At 44.3% G+C, this 24,964-nt stretch overlaps 1 protein-coding gene across 4 annotated transcripts in view; it reads right to left on the bottom strand.

Moving 5' to 3' along the window:
* Nucleotides 1–24,678, bottom strand: part of RUNX1 (RUNX family transcription factor 1) — a 258,174-nt gene extending 233,496 nt beyond the window's left edge. The window contains exons 1-2 of one of the 4 annotated variants that reach the window (XM_032276945.1): nt 24,590–24,678; nt 22,663–22,779 (exon numbers count right to left, since the gene is read on the bottom strand). In XM_032276945.1, coding sequence (XP_032132836.1) covers nt 22,663–22,720 — 58 coding nt within the window. In that variant the 5' untranslated portion in view covers nt 22,721–22,779; nt 24,590–24,678. Of the gene's footprint in view, nt 1–22,662; nt 22,781–22,903; nt 23,178–24,589 lie in introns of those variants that run through there. The other 3 variants (XM_032276947.1, XM_032276944.1, XM_032276943.1) reach the window with 3 other exon arrangements.
* Nucleotides 24,679–24,964: the final 286 nt, after the last annotated feature.

The raw sequence follows: 24,964 nt of genomic DNA, 5'->3' as shown, positions 1-24,964 counted from the left end.
ATTCGTATTACTAACTCGGGAACACTGAAGTTTTTCAGTGCCTGCAAAACGATTTTCAGGTTTATTTTCAAGTCTATTCTTTACCTCGAAGGGTCAAATCTTTTGGTTTCCAGTGAATATTGTGGTTGTACCTGTGGTTACCCACTGACTTCTCATCTGCCTTGCTTATCTGATAACAGGCAAATGGGGAAAGAGTTTTTAATACCCCTCAAAAGGGGAAGATTGATAATTAGTTATTCACCGCTAGAATCAGGCCAGGTCAACTCGCTCCAAGAAGAAAAACAATCTGGATATTGGACTTTGGGGTCCCTTTTCATTTTGGCATTACAGGCCTCTCGAGGATGTATTCTTTGTGTATTTCTTTCTTTTTCTTTTTATTTATTTATTTTTAAACCAGGTCAAAGCATTACATAGGTCAGAAGAGAAAGCAACTTCAGCTTCTCCTAAACGGTGTCACTGTCATGAGAGCTCGTAAATTTTGGCCCCCTGTGGGTGCAGGATCTGTGCGCATCCGCCCGGGGAGTTGTCGGTGGATCCATCCCTCCTGGCGGAGCAGCGAGGGCATCCTTTAGAAAAAGCAATGGGCGAAGTAACTGAAAGAGCGACACAGAAAGCAACAGCCAGAAACGGCGGGGACGCGAGCAGCCCAGACAGGAAGGGAGGCGGTGGCGCAGCCCTGGTGCGCAGCGCGCCGCAGCGGCGGAACTTCTGCAAAAGCTGCCTGCCCGCGCGTTATCAGCGGCGCGCAGGCCTGTGGTTTTCTCGCTCTCGCAACCCTGCTTTAACTGCCGGTTTATTTTTCGACAAACAGGATGCCTCCATCTGAGGCTGTCAGCATCCCAGGCTCTTTGAGAGAAAAGAGGTAGAGCGGCCCCACCCTAGAGGAAGGGACCGGGGTCTGTGTCAAGAGGCTTCCCAGAGAAGAGAAAACTCTGCAGGTGCAGCCGCTGGGAGAACATCAAGAAGGGCAGGGGGCAGGGGCAGGGGGCGACGGGAGGGGGTGAAGCCCGCACCCCACCCCCACGTGAAACGGATTCCGCTGCCCCATCTCTGCGAGCGTTCTGAGGCAGAGAGGCCAGCCCTTCGGGGACAGGTTGGAGGCGGGAGATTTAGGACCGGGGCTCCTTAAACTTGAATGTGCATGAAAATCAGGCAAATCACGGGGCTCTTGAGCAAATGGGGACGATGATTCAGCAGGCCTGGGCTGGGGCCTGAGATTCTGCACTTCTAACAAGCTCCCAGGTGGTGGTGATGCTGCCAGTCCGAAGACCACACTGTGAATAATAGCTGGGCGTTGGGACAGTCCACTTCTGAGTAAAGCCTAAAAGATGTGCAAATACCTAAGCAGAGCTGTCTTTATTACCGAGGCCCTGGTTTAACAGGAACCACCTTGCTAATGGAAACTGGAAAAGGAAATTCCTTTAGGTTCCAGAGGGAAAGAAAGTTTGAAACGGTTAAGGTATTTAAAAATCCCAGTTGGGAGTGGCCTCGGGGATTCAGGAGAGTTTAGGTTAGGTTCTGAGTCAAGAGATGGTGGAGGAAGGGTGGGATGTGGCAGATAAATATAAACACACAAAAACCCCAGCCCAACCACACGTTCTTCCCTATCAATGAAACATTTGCATCTTGCAGGTAGAACTGACACGTGTCCACATTTTTCAGAAGCTGGATGGTTTTGTGTAATGGTACAGAATTACACAAAATATATTTGAATATTCTAAACCTCAGACTGGCTTTAGGATCTTATGGCCTACATTTAAAAATGCATGTTTTTGAATCATGTTTAATTAGTAATAATATCTGAGAACTATACTGAGGCTAGACTAAGATATCCATGGCATGTGAATAAAATCTCCGGACACCATCTAGAATGTAGCGGCCCCTCCAGAAGTGATGCAGTTGTTAGCTGTAAAAATAGGTTCTGCTCAGTTTTGCTCAGGCCTGAAGTTTCCTGAAGATTTCATTTAGACTTCATCAAAACCAGTCAAAGACTTCCTGTTACAGAAAGTTTCTCAAAGTATGGCTGGGAGGACAGGGCTATTAAGATGCAGATGCTTAAGCCCCTCCTTGACTCATCATGGGTTCTCAGGGTGGGTGCCAGGAATCTGCATTTTAACAAACACTTTGAGGATTCTTAGGTACTGCCAAGTTTAGGAGCCCAGGTAGGCAGGTTTAAGTCCAGCCTTCTCACTGCAGCATTCAAAGAGATCTGGCTTCAATGTTTCTGCTCACAGGCGAGCCTCAGTGACTTCTTCACTGCCCCTAAACATTCCTGGAGCTACCTGGCTGCCCCATTCATTCCTTCTCCTTTGTCTTCCCCAGCCCTGGAATAAAGTGACTTCCATCTTCCTCTCTGACCCCTCTTCATATCATGGCTTCCCATTCAGCAAGCAGTTGCTCTCCTGGTCTGCAACTGCTGCAGTATTGATGATGGGCTACTCAATTTTCATTCTGTTAACTGAGTATTTCTCATGGTTAGGCTTTGCCTCCCTAACCAGACAGTAAATTCTCTAAGCCATTTCATGCCATATAATCTTTATATTCAAGGCTACTTTCTCACACAGTGTCACATTCACATGGATCATTCAGTAAATGTACCAATGGCTTATCTATCACTAACATGTTTTACAGAGTTTTATTAAACAGGTACACTCTCTATGGGTCTAGGATCAGAAGAAGCTGGGAAGTGAAATGGGGTAGTGGTGAGGTGTCACAGGAATCTTGTTATATGGTCATCAAAGGCACAGAGGAAGTGGGAAAAAGGGAGTGTAGACCCCCAGCTCATCTGTCTGAAGTGTGAATTGGAGAGGGGGTTCCTTTTTGTTTAATGCAGTTAATTTTCTACTTGGAATCGAGGTCACCAAACCTATGAACCAAATGATGAGTGCTTGTTCTTTACTCTCAATTGCCCACGGATGGAGCTCTTGGTGTCCTCTCTCCACCATCTCTGCCTTACCATCTCTTCCGCTCCAGCTGCCTTTCCTTCTTCCTTTCTGCCTGACGGGTTGTCAGCTCAAATACCCAACTCCAAGCTCCCGTGAAGGGAAATTTCAAGTGTATTACATATAGTGAAGCAGATTGAAAGGACAGTAGTATGCTGATAAGCTAACTTAACATGGTTTAGTGGAAAGCAACCAATAAACCTCAGTTCTGATCCTGACATAGCTAGCATCATTAGCCACGTCACCTTGGTTTTTTTCCTTGGCCTTTCTGAGCTTCACAATTTTTGTTATCCAAACTCTAAGCTTCAGTGTTTTCATTAAGAGAGCCAGCATAACAATGTTGGCTTCTAAGGCATTGGGCAGGTGATGGGGGTAGGAATGGAGACCACCTGAGAGAGCCTGGTACACAGTTGGTGCTGGCAACCCATAGGGCCCCACCCCTTGGCCTAGGTGTCTTCCTGGAGAAATGCTTCCTAGTGTTCCCAACCATTCCTTGCCTCAGGCACCTTCACTACGATTGCAGTCACAGGCCTACTGCTCTTATTGGTCCAGCTTGCTGGTCCCAGTGATAGCTTCTCTCTTAAGGGGATCTTTTGACCTCTGTAGGAATTTCCTCCCTTTTGGGCTTCAGATATAGTTCTACCGATAACCTGGCACCCTCCCCAGCACTTCAGTGGTGCCCCCAGCTCTGCTTCTAGGATTCTGGCAAGTTCTTCTCTCCTCTCTTCAACCTTTAACCTATGATATGGACAGGCTGTTTCCAGTCCTGACTCTTTAGGCTGGGTTCTCTTGTCTTTTATCAGTCTTCTTCCTTTTCTTCTGACACTCAAAATCCTTAGAGAGTGTTCAGACCTAGGTTTAAGGTGATAGCTTCCTCCTCCATAGGTTTAAGGTGATAGCTTCCTCCTCTGAATGATACAGCAATGAGGATCCCTTTTTATCATGCTAAGCTGCCCATCATAGGTACTGAACTATGAAAGGCCTTGAAGATCCCTAAGTGATTGTGGCCACCTTAGTTTCTCAGAACCTTCAGGTCCTCTGTCTCCTATTTGACATGTACTTCCATTCTGCTCTGAAGATCTGCACAATTGCTTTCCCATTTTTTTTTTTTTGTTGTTGGTTGGGGATGTACTTTCCAGAAAATAAAACACCAAAAGTAGAAGGACAGAAACACATCTCTACAGCCATGATCGTGGTGATAGTACGAGGTTGAATATCTCAACCTTGTCACTATCATGTTTCTGTTCTGCTCATTGTGGGCTGTTTGGTAGCATCTTTGACATCTGTCTACTAGATGCTAGTACAGTCCCCTCACCCCCTGAGTTGTGACCACTAAAAATGTCTCCAGAAAGTGCCAAATGACCCCTTTACTCCTCATACTGCCTCCTTCTCCTGGTTAAAAACCACTGGTATAAGATACTTTAAGGTGACAAGCATGGAGAAGAGAAAAGTAATGAGGAAAAACTAAACTGGCAAGATCAATAAATATGGTCTAAATAAATGAAAATGGAGGCTGACTAAATAGGCCCGTGGGAAATGAAACCAGGAGACAAAATCTTAAAGAAAAGTATAAAAATTGCAAAGATAAGAAGGCATTAAATCAGCCCAAAATGGATTAAAGACTTACACTTAAAACCTGAAACTATGAAACTACTGGAAGAAAACATCGGGGATAAGCTTCTTGCCATTGGCCTGGGCAAAGATCTTTTTGAATATGATCTCAAAGCACAGGCAACATAAGCAACAGCAGACAAGTGGGATTGTTTCAAAATAAAGAGTTTACACACAGAAAAGGAAACAATCAGGAGAATGAAGACACAACCTACAGAATGGGAGAAAATATTGGCAAATCATAGCATTTGATAAGGTATTAATTTCCAAACTACATACAGAACTCAAACAACTCAATAGCAAAGACATGAATAGCCTGATTTAAAAAAAAATTGAGCAAAGACCTTGAAAGAACGTTTCTCAGAAGAAAACACACACATGGCCAATAAGTATATACAAAAATACCCAACATCACTCCTCATCATGCAAATTGAAGCCACAGTGAGCTGTCACCTCATACTTGTTAGGAAAGCTCTTATCAAAGTCTAGTGATAGCAAGCACTGGTGAGGCTGTGGAGAAAGGGAAGCCTTGCACACTCTTGGTGGGAATGTAAGTTAGTATGGCCATTATGGAAGCATGCATGGAGGTTCCCCCCAAAATTAAAAATAGAACTACCATACCACCCAGAAATCTTATTTCTTGGTATATAGTCAAAGGAAATGAAGCCAGTATGTCGAAGAGATATCCATACTGTCATGTTCATGGTGGCACTATTCATAATGGCCAAGATAAAGAATCAGCCTAAGTGTCCATCGACAGATGAATGAATAAAGAAACTGTAATGAATATATACACAATTGAGTACTATTCAGCCTCCAAAAAGATAGAAACCCTGTCACTGGCAACACCAAGGGTGAACCCGAAGTACGTTATACTAAATAAAATGAGCCAGGCACAGAAGGACAAACACTGCGTCATCTTAATTTATATGTGGAATCTTAAAAAGTTAAATCTAAAAAAGCAGTGCGTTATAAGTACATACCATTTTTATCTGTCCCTGGAAATATTTTTGTAAAAGAAGTTATTTATTTGGGTGGGGAATCCACTAAGGAACATTTCTGAATGGAACAAAGAATGAACCTCAACATAGATGGAATCTGTCTTCATGTGGATGTGGCTATGGGCACAGATGGGTGCTTCCAAGTGCCTGAGGGCCAAGCCTGGCTGAGAAGCACTTGGGTACAGAGGGGTTTTTGGGGAATGATCAGGGTGATCAGGAGCACCAGCTCCTACAGATTGTTTGACAGATGCCGGCAGCCTTGAAATGGAATAGGAACACACATATGTAACATCACCTCTCAACATTTCACTGGAGATTTTCCCCTAAATATAAATATATGGAGAAAGGGTACTGGGACCAATGAGCTGGATGCCAAGCAGGACAATACGTGCCTCCGCTCAGCTTCCTGAGGTGTCACTGAAATAGGTGAGACTTAGAACTGAATGAAATGTACTGTAAGCTATTTACCAAACCTCTTCTGTTCTCCCACTAGTTACCTTTTTTAAGGAGGAAAAATAAGAGTTGAGATTTCCATGAAGACAGTCTATTTAAGCTGATAAAGTGAAAAAGAGGGCATATTTTCTGTTCTTTGATTGATGTCCTAAAAGTAGGACATCAAAAAAAAATTTCCCATTTTCCAATGGGAAATGGATCAGACGTTATGATCGGTCCTGTGCTTATGAATTCTCTTGGTCATAGACATTTATTTTCTATACAGGTATTCAATTTTAAGCATGAACCAATCAGCTCATGGGCAGTAAGATGTCCCTTGACTGTGGTGCTTCTCATACGCTTCTCCTTCCACACTCATGCAGCTTCCCACAAGGGACCCCTATGTGACTTCCCTTTGGACAGAACTGGAACCCGCTCCATGTTGCCTGCTCCTCTCTGCTCTAATATTCCCACATACAGCTTCTTACCCTTAGCTAATCACAGGAATTTACGGGGAACCAAGTTTGGGTAGAAATCCCAGTTACTTACTTCCTGCTATGGTTGTGCATGGGAGGAGATCAATGTGGCCTCTCTGCCTGTACCCACTGGGGTTTCTACACGTAAGCTGTAAGCATCCATCCATTGGTCCATCTATTTGTCCCTCCCTCCCTCTATCCCTCTATCATCCCTCCCTCCTTCCCTTCCTCCTTCCATCCCTCTATCATCCATCCATCTCACCCATTCATTCATTCATCTCTCCATCTGTCCATCCAGCCATTCACCCATCCATCTATCCATCCAACATTTATTGAGTGCCCACAATCCGCAGTTGCTGTGATTAGAGAGATAAATGACATATGGGCCATCTCGCAAATTGCTCAGAGTCTCTGAAAGAACATACTCATAAACAGAAAAGCTGAAATTAAGTTTTGGCAAGAGCTTTCGTGGATACACAAACCCAAAAAATCAGAGAAAGAAGAAGAATGCGATCTTTTGCGTTAGATCCCAATGGGCTTCCTAGAAGACATAGTCATCAGTGTCACCCTGGAAGTACTACTGCTTCTGGAGTAAACACAGATTTAGTGTGCCCATCCATGTCTGTGATGGGGATGTGGGACTCCTGTTGTCTGCCCTTTCAACACCTCATGCAGACACATGTCTCAACTCTCATAACCTGTGCAAGGACTTCTCTTGACGGAACAACAGCCCTGTCGGATGCATTTAGTAACTACTACCAGAAATTTCGGGAGAAATTCAAGTTATTCAAATAAGCATGGAGAATTGACCTCTCAGAGAAGATTTGAAAATAACATAGAAAAATGAAACTGGATATGCATTGGGATTTCTGAAACTTTTTACTAAATTTATTATTGATAGGTCCCGGAAATCCATCATTATCTGGTCTTTTAGGTTACTTTCCTCCTAGATTTTTAAAGCCATCAAAGAAATGCTGATGATGATGACCCCCATTATGAAAAGAGAAGGAAAATGAGTTATTCAAAAGCAGGTACTAGGAGGACTCAGAATGACAGCACTATGTAGTTCCAATAGTTTTAAAAGAGTTAAGGGCTCTTTGATTACCAAATCATTGTCCTGCTTTCTGTGACATCTGTAACTAGACACCAAGATAACTCATTTTAAGTTTATTTCACAGGACAAGAGTACCCAAGTCACACCCTCTCTAGAAGGCCTTCTCAAAAAATGCACAGCTTAGTGGTCAAGCACCCAGACTTCAAAACCAGACTAGGGTTGAGTGCAGCTCTGCCATTTTCCAGCTGTGTGACCTTGGATGAATTACTTGGACACTCTATAGCCCGGTCATCAGTCTGTAAAATTAGGAGATCACACGCACTCACTAGGATGACACAACTGGGGTTGACTTGTTAGATTTGGTTTGTGTAGGCTGGGGGTGGTGGCTCATGCCTGTAATCCCAGCACTTTGGGAGGCTGAGGCAGGCGAATCACAAGGTCAGGAGTTCAAGACCAGCTTGGCCAACATGGTGAAACCCCATCTCTACTAAAAATACAAAAAGTTGTCTGGGCACGGTGGCTCCTGCCTGTAATCCCAGCACTTTGGGAGGCCAAGGCGGGTGGATTACAAGGTCAAGAGATCGGGTCCATCCTGGCCAACAAGATGAAACCCTGTCTATACTAAAAATACAAAAATTAGCTGGGTGTGGTGGCATGTGTCTATAGTTCCAGCCACTTGGGAGGCCAAGGCAGGAAAATCGCTTGAACCTGGGAAGCGGAGGTGGCAGTGAGCCAAGATTATACCACTACATTTCAGCCTGACGACAGAGCAAGACTCTGTCTCAAAAAAACACAAAATTGTTTATTGTAGTGTGTAAGGAAGAAAATGGGAAAATCCAGTGAAATAATAGCACCTAATCACAAAGGCAAATCAGGATGGAAAGGAACAGCCCATGATGATAGTGAAGTTTACCATGTGTCAGGCAGCATTCTGTATCTTTCTGATTCAGTGCTCACAACAACTGCATGGGCAATCATCATCATTGTCACACTGTATAGACGAGGACAGGGAGAAACAAAGGGCCAGTAGCCTGTTCAAGGTGACTCAGTGGGGAAGGACAGAGCTGACATTTGAACACAGGCTCTCGGACCCCCAGACTGGACCTGTAAAACTCCCCACCCTGACCCCCGACCCCATCACATCACAGAGGGGCCAGATGGGAGTGAGAAAGCCAAAGAGAATCTGGACTCCAACCCTGTTCTGCCTCCTGCAAGCTGTGTGGTCTGGGCTGCTTTTGTAACCTGGTCTTTGCTTCATTTTATTTTTTCTTTTTAGCCAGTAGGAATTAGTAGCTGTGCCTATCTCATAAGGTTTTTGATTAAAAGAGACAATGGAGGCAACATGCCTGACACCATTGTGAGTGAGTGTTATTTGTTCTCATTATTCATAAGCCACAGTGAAACGGAATCGTCTCATAACTTTAGTGGGTCAACCGGAATTGTTCACGACAACAGCGCGGAAGACATGGGATGGCACTGAGGGGTCCTACCTCTCCCTCCTATTTGACGTGGACTCCAGAGTGAGAACCCATCTGGGGCACAGTGGGGGTTGCCCAGGCTCACTGCAGGCCTCTCTCTGCTTTCTGTGCCTTCAGGTCATGTGGTTGTGATTGAAAAGAGGAATAGAGAGATGTAGCTGTTTAAAACAACGCCAACTGCTTCGTAAATGACGTGTTTGATCCTAAACTGAGAGGGTTGAGAGTCGGAAACCTGGGCCTCCCCGGAGGTTGCTGTGGGTCTGGAGGCCAGGACTCCCCAGAAAGAACTCAAGTCGGGTCTGAAGGTGACTGTGGAGGCCACTATCCCCGAGGGAAGAAAGCAGAGGGAGTAGGGAGCAGGTGGGTCACTGAGTCCTGGCATGTGTGTGAACAGTGCTAAATAAGCCTGAAGAGGCACAATAAATCATAACGATGCCCAGAACATAATCTCTAGTTTATAGCATGAAATTCTTACTTTTTACTCTTAACTGCACATTCTGTATAAGAAAAGGTTCCTTTCCTAAGGAGCTTTATGATTTTATTGTATTGTTATTTTTTATTGTGGAAAATAATTAGCTTGAGCATCTTTTAATTTGTCCCATTAAGATGTTTGCATAGCAACCGTGAGATGCTGGCCAGCCCCCTTCATTTCCATTGAGCAGGGCACTCACATGGCTGGCTGTGAGCAGGTTTTGGGGGGATAAAGCCACTAATGATTGCATCCTTCATCATGCCGAACCCCTGGAGTAAAGGTAGCAACTTTCTGTGACTCTGAAGTAACTTGTAGAATAATCAGAGGAGAAATGCAGTAAAGGTGATGGGGGAAATAAAGGGGGAAAAACCCAACTCCTTGACAAAAGGAATTGTCATGATGTCAGAGGACTGGTGACATGGGCTTTTGAAATGGCAAGTGTCTTTGCAGAAAGGCCATCCTCAAACGCCAGCCAGTAGGCATGTGTATCTCATCCCTTGCTATGCCACTGACACTTACTGGTATGAGGTCCTGTTTACGGGAGTGACTGAGGCCACTGCTTGCTGTCACAACTAAAACAAGTGCTTCTAGGCGTGATTTTTATTTTAACTGCAGGATTAAGTGGATGGGAAGTGTTTGGGGCAAGCCTCATGGGAAACCCTGGCCAGGGTCAGTCAGGGTCGGGTGGTCCACCCCTGAAGACTCAGGTGGCAGCTCCCTGACTGCCAGGCAGATCATTCTGTGGTTGACTTTGTACGTGTCCCACGGCCTGGACTGGGATAGGGCAAGAGATGCACCTGGGAGACAAAATCCAAGGTGGTGCTCTCTCAAGCCCATGGAAATGCAGGATCAGCCTTGTACAACAATAGGACCAAGTGTCGCCTGAAGTTTTTCACTGGAAGAGCCTAATTTATGTCAACCCGATGGATTCTCATATTCATAAATAAAAACAACTGGTCTGTCCGGAAGAAGACATAGCAGTGATTCCTCTCCACCCCAGGATGTCACCATCATCTTGGGAACAAGTTTGAGCACTCCTGGCCTAAAGGTGTGTTCCTTGTGGGATGTCTGGGAGCCACCTGAACATCTCTCTCAGCTCTGATGGGAGAAACTTATGAGCAGGAGAGGTGTGGATACTCAAGGTGGGACCATAAAGCCACCAAACGCATCCAGCATTAGAAAAGCAGTCCAGGATGGTGGTCAGTGCCCAAGCTTGGCGCTACCCCACAGCGTCACCCCCTGTCCATGGGGCCTTGGCAAGGCTTTATTCTCTTTAAGGGTCAGCTCCTTGTGTGCCAAATAAATATCCTCAACCTCACCTGTCCCCTCCACGAGTAGACAGACAATGGGCTCTACTTCATGAACGCCTCCGTTTGGACCTCACCAGCACCTTTTCCAGGAGCCTAATCACAAGCAGGTCACCTAACCTCAGCAGGCCATGCTTCCCCTCCATTAAGTGGGATTAATAATGAGAGTACCTACTCACAGGGCTGTGCCAAAATTTTAGTGCAATAAGGCAAGAAAATGCTTGGAATGGTGCAAGTGCCTTGCACATAGCATATGCTCAATTAATGCTAGCTTTCATTACTGTCAGTTTTAATATTCATAAAGTCAACCTTCTGCCAAGGAACACCAAGATCATTTCTGCTCTGCTACGTGATGAGAGAGGCAGACACTTTTTTTTTTTTTTTAATCTTCATACATGCCTGGTTCCTGGAACAGCTTCGGGGCCATGTTCTTGAGGTTGGCGGAGATGGCTTTCCTGTCCGTAGCCTGGCTTTGGCGTCATTTTCAGAGCTACCTTTTGCTTATTGACTTCCTCTATGTGTCCATGGCTTTATACATATCATCTCAAATCTTCTTGATAACCACGCAAGGTAAAGTTCATTCCCCTTGTTTATAGCTGAGAAACCTGGGGCTCTGCGAGGTTCGAGAAATGGCTCAAGTTCGCACAGGTGGTCGATGCTGGTGACAGGGAGAAACCAACTCCTTGATTCTAAAGCCCACAGGCTTCCGGCTCCCCCACCCCTGTGCTCAGGTCTATTTTCCTCCTGGCCTCCCTATCAAAGGCAACTCATAGAAGAAGATCCTAGTGGTAAAGAAAGCATGATTCCTCCTGAAGATTGGTGGAGTTCAACATGGACTGAAGCCTCCAGGGTAAGAAATAAAGGTCTGTAGAGAGAAGCTACGTCCTGGTGAGCAGAGACATGGCATCTCTAGGTATCTAGGAATTTTCTAGTTCAAATTGGGGTGCCCATGGAGGGGTAGGAAAAACAACTAGCACTTTTACAATTTCATTTTAATTTCTATTTGGAGGATGTATTTTATAATGCATGTGCTATAATTATATCAGCACAGGAGTACAGGCATATAATTTATAAGTAAATAACCATGCATAGATTCTGGGCATGTGAAATAATATTTACTGATATGTGGCAAGATCAAGAGTCTGAAAATGGCTGATGTGCAGCATTTCAGCAGTGCCTGCTACACCTAGAGAAAACTTCCTCAAATTCAGTACATCCTGGGGAGAAATCTCAATGGATTCCCTAAGCAGGTGAATTTTGAATGCTGACGTGTGTTTGTGTGTGTGTGTGTGTGTGCGTGTGTGTGAAGCCTGGGAGCCTTGGCTGAGGCCATCTTTGAACCCTCTGCATGGATGTGCTCACTGGCTGTTGTGGTCATTGAAATTTGGCCCTAGACACTCATCAAAACCAACCTGTTTAATTCTAACATTACCTAAGGAGCCGGGTGGGCAGGAACATGGTGGGTGCTTACCTAAGGTGGTGCTGGATTTGGGGGAAGAGAGATCATCCAAAGGGCAGCAGGGGCTGGTTGCTCCTGCGGCAACTGCGTTTCTAACACAGCCTAAAGATGTTCTTAAGGACTTGGGGATTCGTATACATTGCTCTACCTAATGTGTTCACAAAGTGAATGTATTTAACCCTCAAAGGATTATGGTTTCTGACCAATGCAAAGGAAAATTGAGGAGGATTAGGAGAAGTGTCTGCTAGTTGTGTGGATGCTTGAATGGAATCCACCTCATAAATTCAGTGTCTGCAAAACTCTGGGTGACAGGAACTGAGAAGACCTGGTTTCTGGCTCTGACTCAGGCAGCAACCAGCCATGAAACCCTGGCCAAGTGAATATCTCTGGTGCCCTAAGGTGGAGAGATGTCTAAAAATCACTCCAGCCAAATATTCTGCTCTTTCTTTCTGGCAGTTTAAAAATATTTATAATTATAGTTTTAAAAACTATATAGTCATATAATTGGTAGACGCCAACTGCAACTATATAGAACTACATATATATAACTCTATAACACAACACATAAAACTTACAAAGCATCAGACGGAACAGTGTCTCATAGTTCATGTCTCATGGTTTATTTGTTTTTTAAACAGATTTGCCCACCTCTGTAATACAATTATTTCTTTGTTTTGAATATAAACTGAAGGGAAGCATATAGGGCGCACAGCCTTTATAAAAAAATGAAGTAATGAGATGGAATGATTGACCGTTGGATAGAATTTCCATTGTCGGCACTTCTACTTCTTTCTATGACCCTGCACCCTTCACAGTGCTAATATTTGTTTAAGGTTGCTTAACGTTGTTTCTTTCCTCTAGAACTTTGGAAGCAAAAGCCATTCTGATCTTTATAAACAGTAGATTTGATCATAATAAATAATAATAAAATAGCAGCCTGAGTTTCTGTTCCTACCTGTCAATGCCTAACTAATTTCATTTTCCCCCATTCACCCATTCACCCATGAAAGGGGGCTGGGATAAGAGAGAAAAACTCCTGAAGGGGAGAACTACTTTTTCTCTACCTTGTAGTTCCTCCCCGCTCTTGCATGGGTTTTATACACATATGCGGTTTCAGATTTTGTAAATTCTATACTTTCAAAGTGGGTGAATGTCAAGTTCAGCTGTGACTGTTAGTGAGCTGGATGAAGCTGCCCAGATGCAGTCTGCAGATGGTGTGGAATGAGGGGCTCGGTGCATGGAGTTCAAAGTGCAAACAGAAGCTATGTAAGAAAGCACAGCAAACTGTGGTGTTAAAACTGCTCCTGGAAAAAATGGCACCCAAGCCAATGTATCTTAATTAACCGAAATTGTCTTTTATGCATTCTGGGGCAGTAATAAGAAACAAATGCTGATAGCTATATATATTAAAAAAATTTGCACAGAAAAAGAGAATGTGCTTCTCTCTTGAGCAATGAGTGCCACTCTGACATTTTTAGTCTCCCATAAAAAACTCATCCACAGGCGGGGCACTTTGACTCACGCCTATAATCCCAGCACTTTGGGAGGCCAAAGCGGGTGGATCACTTGAGGTCAGGAGTTCGAGAGCAGCCTGACCAACATGGTGAAACCCCATCTCTACTAAAAATGCAAAATTAGCTGGGTACGGTGGCACATGCCTGTAATCCCAGCTACTCGGGAAGCTGAGGCAGGAGAATCGCTTGAACCCAGGAGGCGGAGGTTGCAGTGAGCTGATATCGCATCATTGCACTCCAGTCTGGGCAACAGGAGTAGGTATCTAGGAATTTTCTAGTTCAAACTGGGGTGCCCATGGGGGGGTAGGAAAAACAACTAGCACTTTTACAATTTCATTTTAATTTCTATTTGAAGGACGTATTTTATAATGCATGTACTATAATTATATCAGCACAGGAGTACACACATATAATTTATAAGTAAATAACCATGCATAGATTCTGGGCATGTGAAATAATATTTACTGATATGTGACAAGATCAAGAGTCTGGAAATGGCTGATATGCAGCATTTCAGCAGTGCCTGCTACACCTAGAGAAAACTTCCTCGAATTCAGTACATCCTGGAGAGAAATCTCAATGGATTCCCTAAGCAGGTGAATTTTGAATGCTGACGTGTGTTTGTGTGTGTGTGTGTGTATGTGTATGTGTTTGTGTGTGTGTGTTTGTGTGTGTGTGTGAAGCCTGGGAGCATTGTCTGGGGCCATCTTTGAACCGTCTGCATGTATGTGCTCACTAGCTGTTATGGTCATTGAAATTTGGCCCTAGACACTCATCAAAACCAGCCTGGTTAATTCTAACATTAACTCTGGTTCTAACATTAATTCTAACTCTGTCTCAACAAAGCAAACAAACAAAAAACTCACCCACAATGGAATGTGACCATAGAATACCCTGCAGTGTGTTCAGAGTTCTGACTTCTGTTTGCTCTTTTTAACATAACCTTATCTGGAAAACTGACTGCTGGAAGATTTTCTGGGTCTTTCTTTAGGATCTAATAATTATATATATATATATATATAATTTTATATATGTGTGCGTGTATATATATGTGTGTGTGTGTATATATATATATTCACATATATAAACCTACACGTTTTTCAGAAGCACATGAGAGCTGATCAAGACCAATGAACCTCCCAAGGAGAGGAGATGACAGACACTGCTCTGTGGTGTGGCTCTCAGGCTATATTTGATTTATTGCTCACATCTTATTATTTCATTCTTTATCCAAGACTAGCACAGTTTCTTTTGAGAAATCACAGTCTCCATGGAGGGCATTGTAATGCCTAGGAGTAAAAGCTGGATGTTAGCAAAGAAAGCAAAGTAGAATCTTTGCAAAATGTTGAAGCTGCATAGTTTTCTTTTTTAATGGATATGTTTCAAGACTGGACACATTGAGTCTTTGATTTAGAACTAATTTAACACGAACTTTGCATTTGCACAAAGCAGCATCAGTCTTGAAATCAGCAGAGCCATTGAGCAAGCCCAGCTAGCAAATTGAGACTTCTATTTGTGATGGCCTTTTCCATTTGGGGGCCCAAAAATGTCTTGAGGAACTCACTGTTTAAAAAGAAGTCCATCAAAAAATAGACATATATGGACCATGGAATGAGAGGGCAGTGTTGCATACAAAATCAACAATTCTCCAAATGAACACTGATCTTGCAGCAAAACAAAATGAAAGCAAAACAAAAAGAAATTTCTGATTTCAAGGGAAAAACTGAATAACAACCTTCTTTCTTTCTTCTTCTTTTTTTTTTTTTTTCTTAAATGAAGCAATGACTTTCTTAGGGAGAAATATTTGCATCCAGGATGAGGAAATAGACAGGGTCAGTAATTACAAAGCAGTAATCATCTGTAACTTACAGAAATACAATGTACAAATAAGTGTTTATACCCTAGATAGAGGGCAATTATCTGGTTATGTTTTTCATATTTCTATCAGAGATTAAAACATCTTTAGGGAAATTTATGGAGGGTTGTTTGTAGAAAACAATTATCTTAAAAATTAAAACAAATTTAGGGGGCTGTGTGATGGAGTTTTGAGAGTTTAAAAGAGTGAGGAAGATGGGGGGCGGGAAGCAACTATTTCCGGCTGCTTAAGAAATCTATCAATCTCACAGCAAGGTGTGTTGACTCTGATACAAGCAACATTCACATAGCTACAGGGCTGCCTGCCTTTCTATTGCTCACTGTAATGTGAGGAGAGGCTCAAGTGTGATTTTGGGCTTTGACACTGAAAATAGGTGTGAACTTGAATCCATTTAACTAGTCCCCTGCCCCACCCCATCCCTTTTCCTGTCCATTTTGCTTTCAGTGGGTCAAGAATAAATATTCACCCTTGGTATTCATCTGCAACTTCCAAGAGGGACTGAAGGAAGAACTTACAGTTTCTCTGCATGCGTTTCCAAAGCCCAGCTGGCACGGAAAACAAATGATACAAGACATGGCTGGGAAAGCATAGCCTGTCTTTGTCGCCAGGTCTGGCAGATGTGACTCTGGGCTCACAGACATCCACTCGCAGCCACCTTCCCCTCTGCTTCCCTCCTCCACTCTCCAGGCTGGAAAGTGACAACCTCATTGTCCTCGGTTCCCTCCAGCCAGAGGCTTGTGACTTAGTTCAGGCCTAAGCAATATGTCAGTGAAAGTTTGCAGAGAATGGCTTCCCTTCCTGAATCAAAAGACCAGGTCCCCCCAAGGAGAAGGGGTTGAGACTTCCCATGTCCTTCCTGCCTGGACAGATCAGAGGGGCAGGCCATCTCTATCTGGGCTCAGCATGGTAGGACCAAAACATAGGAGTGTCCTGTACCCCACTGTATCTGATTGGACTGCTCACTCCGGAACTCCTGTCCACCACACAGACCAGTGCTCATCTGCTCAAGCCACTGTGGTACATGCAGCCAGACACAATTTTCACAGGTAAACCTGAGCAAGAACTTTACTCTCTTTCTGTCATTACAATAAAATACATCGCTTCAGTCATCTTTTAGATTCAGTGTTTATTCCTCCTCCTCGGGTCCTTTGTGACATCATTACTGCAGGATGAGGGAGGGAGAGAAAGAGACAGATTCAGAGAGCCAAGAGAGTATAAGACATGTCTCCCCAGTGAAGAGTGAATCCTGCACAAGTGAGAGGGGTGTGTCTGAGCTGACCCTCCCAGCAAGCTGAAGGTAACATGAGGTTTTGAGCTCTGTTTTGTGTTCAAGAGCCAGCCTGCATTCTCTTAAAGCACTCCCTGACTGTGTTCATGGTCAGCAAGGATCTCAGAGGAAGTGCTCCCTTTTTACCACTTCAGGACATCCTAGTTATATTTTTTGAGGGGGAAAAGGTCAAGAAAGACATACCTCTTTGGTTTGGCTGGGGGCTTAGCAAAAAGGCTAAAGAAGAGGACTTGTGGCACCTGACGGGGAGGAACAAGGGAGGCCGATAAACAAGAGTGGCAGAAAAAGTGTTTTGTTGTACATTTTAGTGTCTGTTCAGGCACCAGAGAAGCTTCTGACGATTTCTTGAAAAATGGAAATTGGAGAGAACAATTGCAAAAATGAGGAAAAAAATGCCTTTCATGCGTGAAATGACAGGAGAACTATTTTCTAAGAGAAAAATAAAATATTTTAAAGTGGCTTTGTGTTGTTAAGCTAAGAAGATTTGTGATGTTTGATGGTACCTCTTTCTGATTCATGGAAAGGTTTCCAACAGGAACTCGGTAATTGGACACAAGCTCGTCTAGAATATTATTAGCCCATTTTGCAGAACTCAAATGAGACACAAAGACATCTATTGACTCATCTAGGTCACTAGGAAGTTACCTGAGAAACTGAAAATTTGCTTGCGTTTCCTGTGTGGGCCTCCTTAGTTGCCTCCAACAAGACAAGCCATCAAAGCTGCCTTCATGTCTGGGCTTTGACAAAGTACATGATCACAAATGTCCCCAGGGTACAGGGAAAATGGAGTGTCTCAGAGGCAGGCCCAGAGAACCTGCATATAGTTACACAGGCAAAATGGCTTTTTTCTTAGGAAGAGCATTGGAGAAAATAAAGCTACACCAGCAGTCTCAATGAAGAGAGACATCTCTGTTGTCATTGTGTGTTCAGACCAAAAACTGATATGACACCGTGCCCCAGTTAGCTTCCATATATAAAAGCAAAACTTGTTAAGTCGAATTTCATAAAGGGCTCTTGTTCTTCTTCCACCCTCTTTACGGATACTCACAAGGGAAGGAAGGCTGATCTGCTGTTGAAAAGCCCTTAGGCTGGGGTGAGTTACCCACCGCTGTTCACGCCCATGTGGGATGCTGCAGCTCTAACTTTGCCTAGGCTGTACTCTCCGCCTACACCACCCTTCCCTCTCTTCTTTGTTCCCACCTTCCCCTCCCCCAACTCCTGTGTCCCTCTCTCCAGGGAACCTCCCGTAATGTCCTCCAGGGCGCTGCGACCTCTCCCTCCCTGAAGCAGACACAGGTTGACCAGCTGCCATCTTAGATAACTGAACATCGATAGCCACCGTTCAGATTTATTGCTTACTTTATATGGCGGGGCAAAGCTCCTTACACCCATTATTTAATTCAGTCCACACAGCTACCTTAATAACAGGTGCTATTGCTACCCTTACTCTGCAGATGAGGAAACTAAGGCTCAAGAGAGAGGCTGTACATGCCATTTGATGAAAGCCAGAACATAGGAAAAGAAAGAAAAGGCCATCACTGTGTCATGGCACATTCCCCGTGCAGACCTCCTGCCGTTGCTTTCTCTAATAGCAGGTGCTCTTATGCCTCCAGACTTCCCCCTAGGCCTTGGGCTCCTTATTAAAGTCTGTGTGTGCACAGGAGCTGTGCAGCCCTCCTCAGTCCCAGCATCTCACCAGGCTCGATTTCTCAGTAAAGGGCCACATCTTTTCTGAGCCCTTCTTTCGGATCTATTTCGAGAGAACAGAGGAAACTTTCAGCTACTCATTTGCTTTCAAAAGCTCTAAAGGCTTCTTGCCATTCAAAATCAAATCAGCTGCTGTTTCCAAGAGTGCTTCTGCTCCTGGTTGCTCCCTGTCCCTGTACTTGCTGTGTGAGCAGCTGTAGGGCCTCCTACAAACCCCACTGGTAACGTGAGTCTGAGGCACCAAGACCATCCTCTCCAAGAAAGCAGAGCCAAAAGGTGGTTTCTTTGGGAGGGGAGGACTGCCATTTGCTCTTTTAACACTGAAACATTTCAAAGTTACTCTATCATTTTCTAAAGTTTCTTAGCATGCAAAAGTCTAAGTGGCAAAGGCATGATTGTAAATGTAGATAGTTTTATCACACCTTTTTTTTTATAGTTTCAAAATGTGTGGGCAGTTTCAGATGTGAAACTCCATCTCACAAATGAGGAACCAGAGTCTGATTCTTCAACATCCAGGAGAGCAGCCAGGATGCCCCAGCCCACAGTTTCCTTGTGGTCCAGGGTAAGACAGATTTGCTGAGACCCACTGTTAGGGACTGCACTGTGTCTCCCCAGAATTCATGTATTGAAGTCCTAACTCAAAGGTGCTCATAATTTGACTTATTTGGACATAAGGTTTTAAAATGAGGTCATTGGGGTAGCCCCATTCAATGCAATTGGTATCCTTATAAAAAGAGATTAGGACACAGCCACACACAGAGAAATAACCATGTGAGGCAACAGGGAGAAGGCAGCCATCTGCAAAACCAAGGGGAGAGGCCTCACCAGAAACCAGCCTTACTGACACCGTGATCTCAGACCTCCAGCCTCTAGAACTGTGTGAAAATAAATTTCTGTGGCTTAAGCCTGAAGTCTTAAGATCTTAAGACTTCAGTCAAGCCAGAAGAAGTGTCTTAATAAATATTCTTCTGAAAAAAGCAGCAAACTGATGCTCAGGGAAGAGCATCCTTTATACATGCAGCTTTGTACTCAGCAATTCCCTTTGAAAGACTCCTAGAGTGGGGTAAACTTGAACCACTGAGAAGACAAGCAGGGAGTCAGTCTCGCTGAGATTTTTACCTGTGGTTCTAGGAACGCAGAAGCATGTGAGTGTTCAGGCTTTTCACAGACCACTAAGCCACTTCTAAGAACAAGGCTACCTGAGGCATTTTGCAAAAAATATGTATGTACCGGGGCTTTTCCTCTCCACACCTACCTCAGCTCTTTCCGCCGACACACTGCACTTTTCAAGGGGACCCAAGTTTGGGTTCAGCAAGAATTGTGCATTGCACACCGTGTGTGATAATTCCAGGAATTTCAATCGCATCTTGTCTTCTCTCCTAGGCGAATTCAGTGGGAACCTGGTGTGGTGTGATAGAAAAAGCCCCGACTTCTCTGTGGTAGACCACATCAATTTCATGTGCCAGTCTCTCAGACTCCGGCTTGCCTCTCTCAAGGAAGGGAACAATGGTTTGCTTGGCCTCACTCCTCTCTTTTCCCTGAATTTCCACATGGGTATCTTGCTAAAAATGAGTTACAGGTTTCCTTCTGTGAGAATTGCATGGACTGATAAAGTACCATCCCGGGAAGAAAACAAAGATGCTGTCTTCCCGTTCAGCTCACAGTTGCCGTTGGGGAGGGAACACACGCTGTAAATTATAGGCCGCCAGAAATGACCGCATTGACCAATGTGAGTAGCCCAGCTACGGCAACACCCTGAGAACTGTGGGGGAGAGCCATTTGTTGGCGGGGGTGGTGATTGTTCTAGCATCAAGCTCTAAGATGATGACCAAACGATACCAACAGAAATGATATTTTGCCACCTCTCCAGCTCGGGTGAATGACGTGGACAGGTAACCAGGACAATTTATGTTGAAGGATCACTTGGATGAAATTAAGCAGGAAGTTGCCAAGATTTCACTTGGCCCTCTGACATTAAATTTCAATATTATATTATCAAATTAGAGATTCTAAAGGGCCCCGGATTCCTTTCACTGAAAGGAAGGAATGAAGAAACCTTTCCAGATTAGCCCTTTTGAGTCTTGGTGAGAGCTCAGGCCCTCCCCACCTCGTGAAAGTTAACTGACCCTCATTCCCAACCTGGGGCAGGTCAGCTGAGTGTCCATTTGGCACAGGAGCCCTGGGTTTGTCCAGGAGAGAGCTGGACTCCTGCTATCTCCTGATGTCTGCACAGGTCACCGTGTCCCCTCACTGTCTTTGCTGTTGGCAGGTAAGAAAAACCCCAGAGGCTGGCACTGCACACTGAAATGCAACCTATCGCCCAGGGGAATGCTTAAAAATTTCCTGAATCTGCCTTCCTGAGTTGATAAAATAGGAAACAATACATGTTCCGAGGGGGTATTGAAAGCAGAGTAAAGGCAGGAAGATCTTTTTTTTTTTCCTGTTATTCTACGAATAATATTGCTTCCTCTGCTTGTTAGCAGCCCAGAGGAAATGCAGCCAGGGGCCGTTTGCAGCTTTTCACCAGTGGCCAGTGTCTCTGTGTTACCAGCCGAACGGTGCTGCAAGACGAGTGACTAATGCACGTCTGCGTGATTCAACTTCACTAAAATCCCCTCTGCCAGTAAAGAAGCACTTGAAAACTCTTTAATTTGAAGCTCAAACTTGGTTAATGACTCGCTTTCTTCCCTTTCTCCTTAACTCCTCCCTTGCCATCCCCAACACACACACACACACACACACACACACACACACACACACACAGAGAGAGAGAGAGAGAGAGAAAGAGAGAGAGGGAGAGAAACACACACATGTCAAGTTTTTTAAATTTCAGAGACCCGGAAACATAGAGCCCTGTGTATTCACAATAGCATTTGCTGTGATAAAGCGGCTGGCAAGGCCTCTGCATTCCCCTGCTCACTTAGCTGTATGAATAAATAATGAGTCACAGACACTATTTGGGTGCTCGAGAGAGTTTGTAGCCAGAAAATTAATTATTCCCCCATCCCAGCCCACTCCATCTCAGCTCTGCCAAACCATCAAGCCATGCTTTGCGGGCACTGGTCAGAGTGCGTGCCCTGACGCACATGGCGATGCCTTTGTGACATTGTCTGTTATTATTTTTGTTTGTTTAAGCACAGCCCTCTTTTACCACGAAAGATACACAAAACGGACATGCACACACATACACTCACGGCTCAACCACAGCTTTGTGCATTTCAAGAGGCTGGTTTCAAAAATGGAGACAGGTTTTCCACCCTGGCTGTTCCCATTCATAAGCCTGTAATCTAATGACTTAAGCTGCGAGAATGTTTAACTTAGGAAACTTCTTTGCGCTTTTTCAGAGAGACCTCAGTATGCCACGATTTGCCTCCTTTCTCTCTTAAAAGATGCTGGTTGCCTCTTTGCATTGAGACTTCAAGGAAAAATGCAGCACAGCTCCATGCTGATGATTTTAACCTAACCAAGTCTGTCAGGCTCCTGTACTCTCTGCCTGGTAGACAGCTGCCTTGCCACTTTGGACCCGAAGTCACCAGCCTAGTGCAAGTCTATCCGAGAGCCTCCGTCTCCTGCCCCACACTGGCACCAGCCCTCCTGGCTGGCTCTGTGCATGTGCCTGCTAAGCCCCGGGGCAGGCTGCATTCTGGGCCACACAGCATGCCGAGTGAAGGATAACTCAGACACAGTCATTCCGGGCAAGGGACAGCAAAATAAAACCCAGGGAGCTTCGTGCAAGCTTCGTAATCTCTAAGCCTTTAAACAAGACCAGCACAACTTACTCGCACTTGACAAAGTTCTCACGCACCGACTGAACACTCCAACAGCGTAACTAAGTATTTATTAAAACATTTCTGAAGAGCTTCCATCTGATGAGTAAGTAATCCAATAGCTTTGTAATCATATGCCTCAGTTCGAATTCCTCCCACAAACCAGACAGGGAACCGGCAGGCACCGAGGCATCTCTGCACCGAGGTGAAACAGGCTGCCATTTCATTACAGGCAAAGCTGAGCAAAAGTACATATTAGAAGACCAGCGTGTACTCACCTCTCATGAAGCACTGTGGGTACGAAGGAAATGACTCAAATATGCTGTCTGAAGCCATCGCTTCCTCCCGAAAATGCACCCTCTTCTGAAGGCGGGGGACTCAATGATTTCTCTTACCTTCGGAGGGAAAACCGAGAAAGATCACTGTTTCAGCCTCACCCCCCTACCCTGCATCTCTCTTTCTTGTTCCCCCCTGCTGGATACCTCTGGGACTCCCCAAGCCCTATGAAAAAAAATGCACCTTGTGGAAACAAATATTCAAATTGTTAAAGATTAAAAAAAAAGTAAAAAAAAATAAAAAAACCAGCGCCGCCTTGGCTGTGGGTTGGTGATGCTCACCGCGCTGCGAAACCCTGTGGTTTGCATTCAGTGTGATTAGTCCTGCCTGCTGACCACTGTGCTGGGTTCAGACTTCTGACACTGCCAGGCTACCCAACTTGTGGTTCTGTGGTTGTTTATGAGGCCCAAAGAAGTTTTCACACAACCCAAATTACAAATTTAACTGTTCCCCTTTCCACAGCCCATCTTGATTGGTTCTTGGTGATCATGTGACTTAAGTGATGTCAATTTTTTTTTTCTTTTCTGAGCAATGCCCTTCCTTCCCTCCACCTGCCCTCCCCCAGGCTGCGCAAGAAAATAGCCGAGTAGACTTTGCAAGAGGCGGGATGTAGAGAAAAGTGACTCAGTCTCTTATTATATCTCAATGGCCTTTGCTGATTTAGTACAACTCGGCTCCTGTTGTTATTTGTGGTTTTTGGAACTACTGATTATTTTGATAAAGATTTCATTGCTGCTTATTCAATAGTAATTCAACGCTGGCATCAAGCCATTGCTCCCACAGGATGTGGATCCCATCATTTAAAATGCTCAGCATCAGCTCCGGCAGAGTTAAGTCCTTTGGTAAGGACTATCATGGCATAAGTGAAACTATAAAAGGGAAAAATAAATAAAAGGAAATGTCTTGGTGAGAGTCTGACCCCTACAAGGGGCTGGCAACTCACAGGTATTTTAAAGCCTGGGAATGGAAAAGAATTTTACTTTTGAAATAAGAAGACTATTTTAATGAAACCAAAATTATGTGGTTTTATTCCTTCTAAATGGACAACTTTAGTATGTAGCTCAGTAAAGAGATAAAATCATAGTACTCTCTTAACACACACACACACACACACACACACACACACACATACACACACACACATTAGGAAGCTAAAGGAAAATAAAGCAAAGAGAATTTCTGTATTTGGGACAAAGCTGTGGTTACTCTGCAGTTTGTGTTCTCACTTGGGAAGGCTCCCTGCATCACCTTTCTCTAGTTCAATTCAAATCAGCAGGCTAATTTACACCTGTAGGTAAAACTACACTTTGAGCACATGAGGATTTCACAATAGAAGGGGAACCAGGAGGAAACACTTCTCCAGGGCAAGCCCCTTCTCCTGGGGCTAATAAATATTATATAGCACATCTGTCCTCTGCCTTAGAAAGACATGACTGTTTGAAGATGCTAAAAATGGGTTAATTTTATAAGTAGGCAAACCACTCTGGTCACACATACTTCTTTTCCTGCCCCATTGGCTTTACCTGCTGACAAATAAAACATCATTTGTTTTGTAGTTCTAAGACAAAGAAAGACTTGTTTTCCTAATTACCTTATTCCATTTTGCTCTGCCTACATCCCCACAGCACTCCGTGCACATGAAATTTTGACGCATAGGCTCGAGAGAACCTGTGTGATGATGGGTTGTAAGTGCCAGTCCTGGATTCTAAGCTGCAGTAAGCCAGCACCCGCGCTTTGGAAAGGCTGAACTCTCACAACACTCCCTCGGTTTTCCCTCATCCACTTAATTTCACGCACACAAAGACCCACAATGACAGTTGCTTCCATGGCACAGACCTTTCAAAAGGAACAGACACAATTTTTACTTACTCCTGTTTTGACTAAAGCAGGAATTGAAACTCAACAGACCGCTTTCTCTTACACTTGTGAGAAGTTAGCCGGCCACATGTTGACACTTTGCTAACATCTAACAAAGAATAATAATGCTACGTCTCTTTTATGAGGCTTGTGAATCTTTAAATGTGATGCATGTTTCATATTGCTTCTCAGTGCAAATCCCCTGTAAACACAATGAACGTAATGGGCCTGTGTTGTTACGCTCCCTAATAAAGTCAGGCCTGAGTTGAACCCCAAACCGGGTTAATTTTTCTCTCCCATGCTTCATATTCCCTGGAAGGAATATGAAGAGCTGAGGGCTGGAACATGCAGCTGCCACCGCAGAGTCACTCACGCTTAATAATGACT

This window comes from Sapajus apella, unplaced genomic scaffold (assembly GCF_009761245.1).
Source record: "Sapajus apella isolate SASKATOON/1434 unplaced genomic scaffold, GSC_monkey_1.0 scaffold8, whole genome shotgun sequence".
Lineage (NCBI taxonomy): Eukaryota > Metazoa > Chordata > Mammalia > Primates > Cebidae > Sapajus > Sapajus apella.
This window is presented reverse-complemented; position numbering and strand designations above follow the sequence as displayed.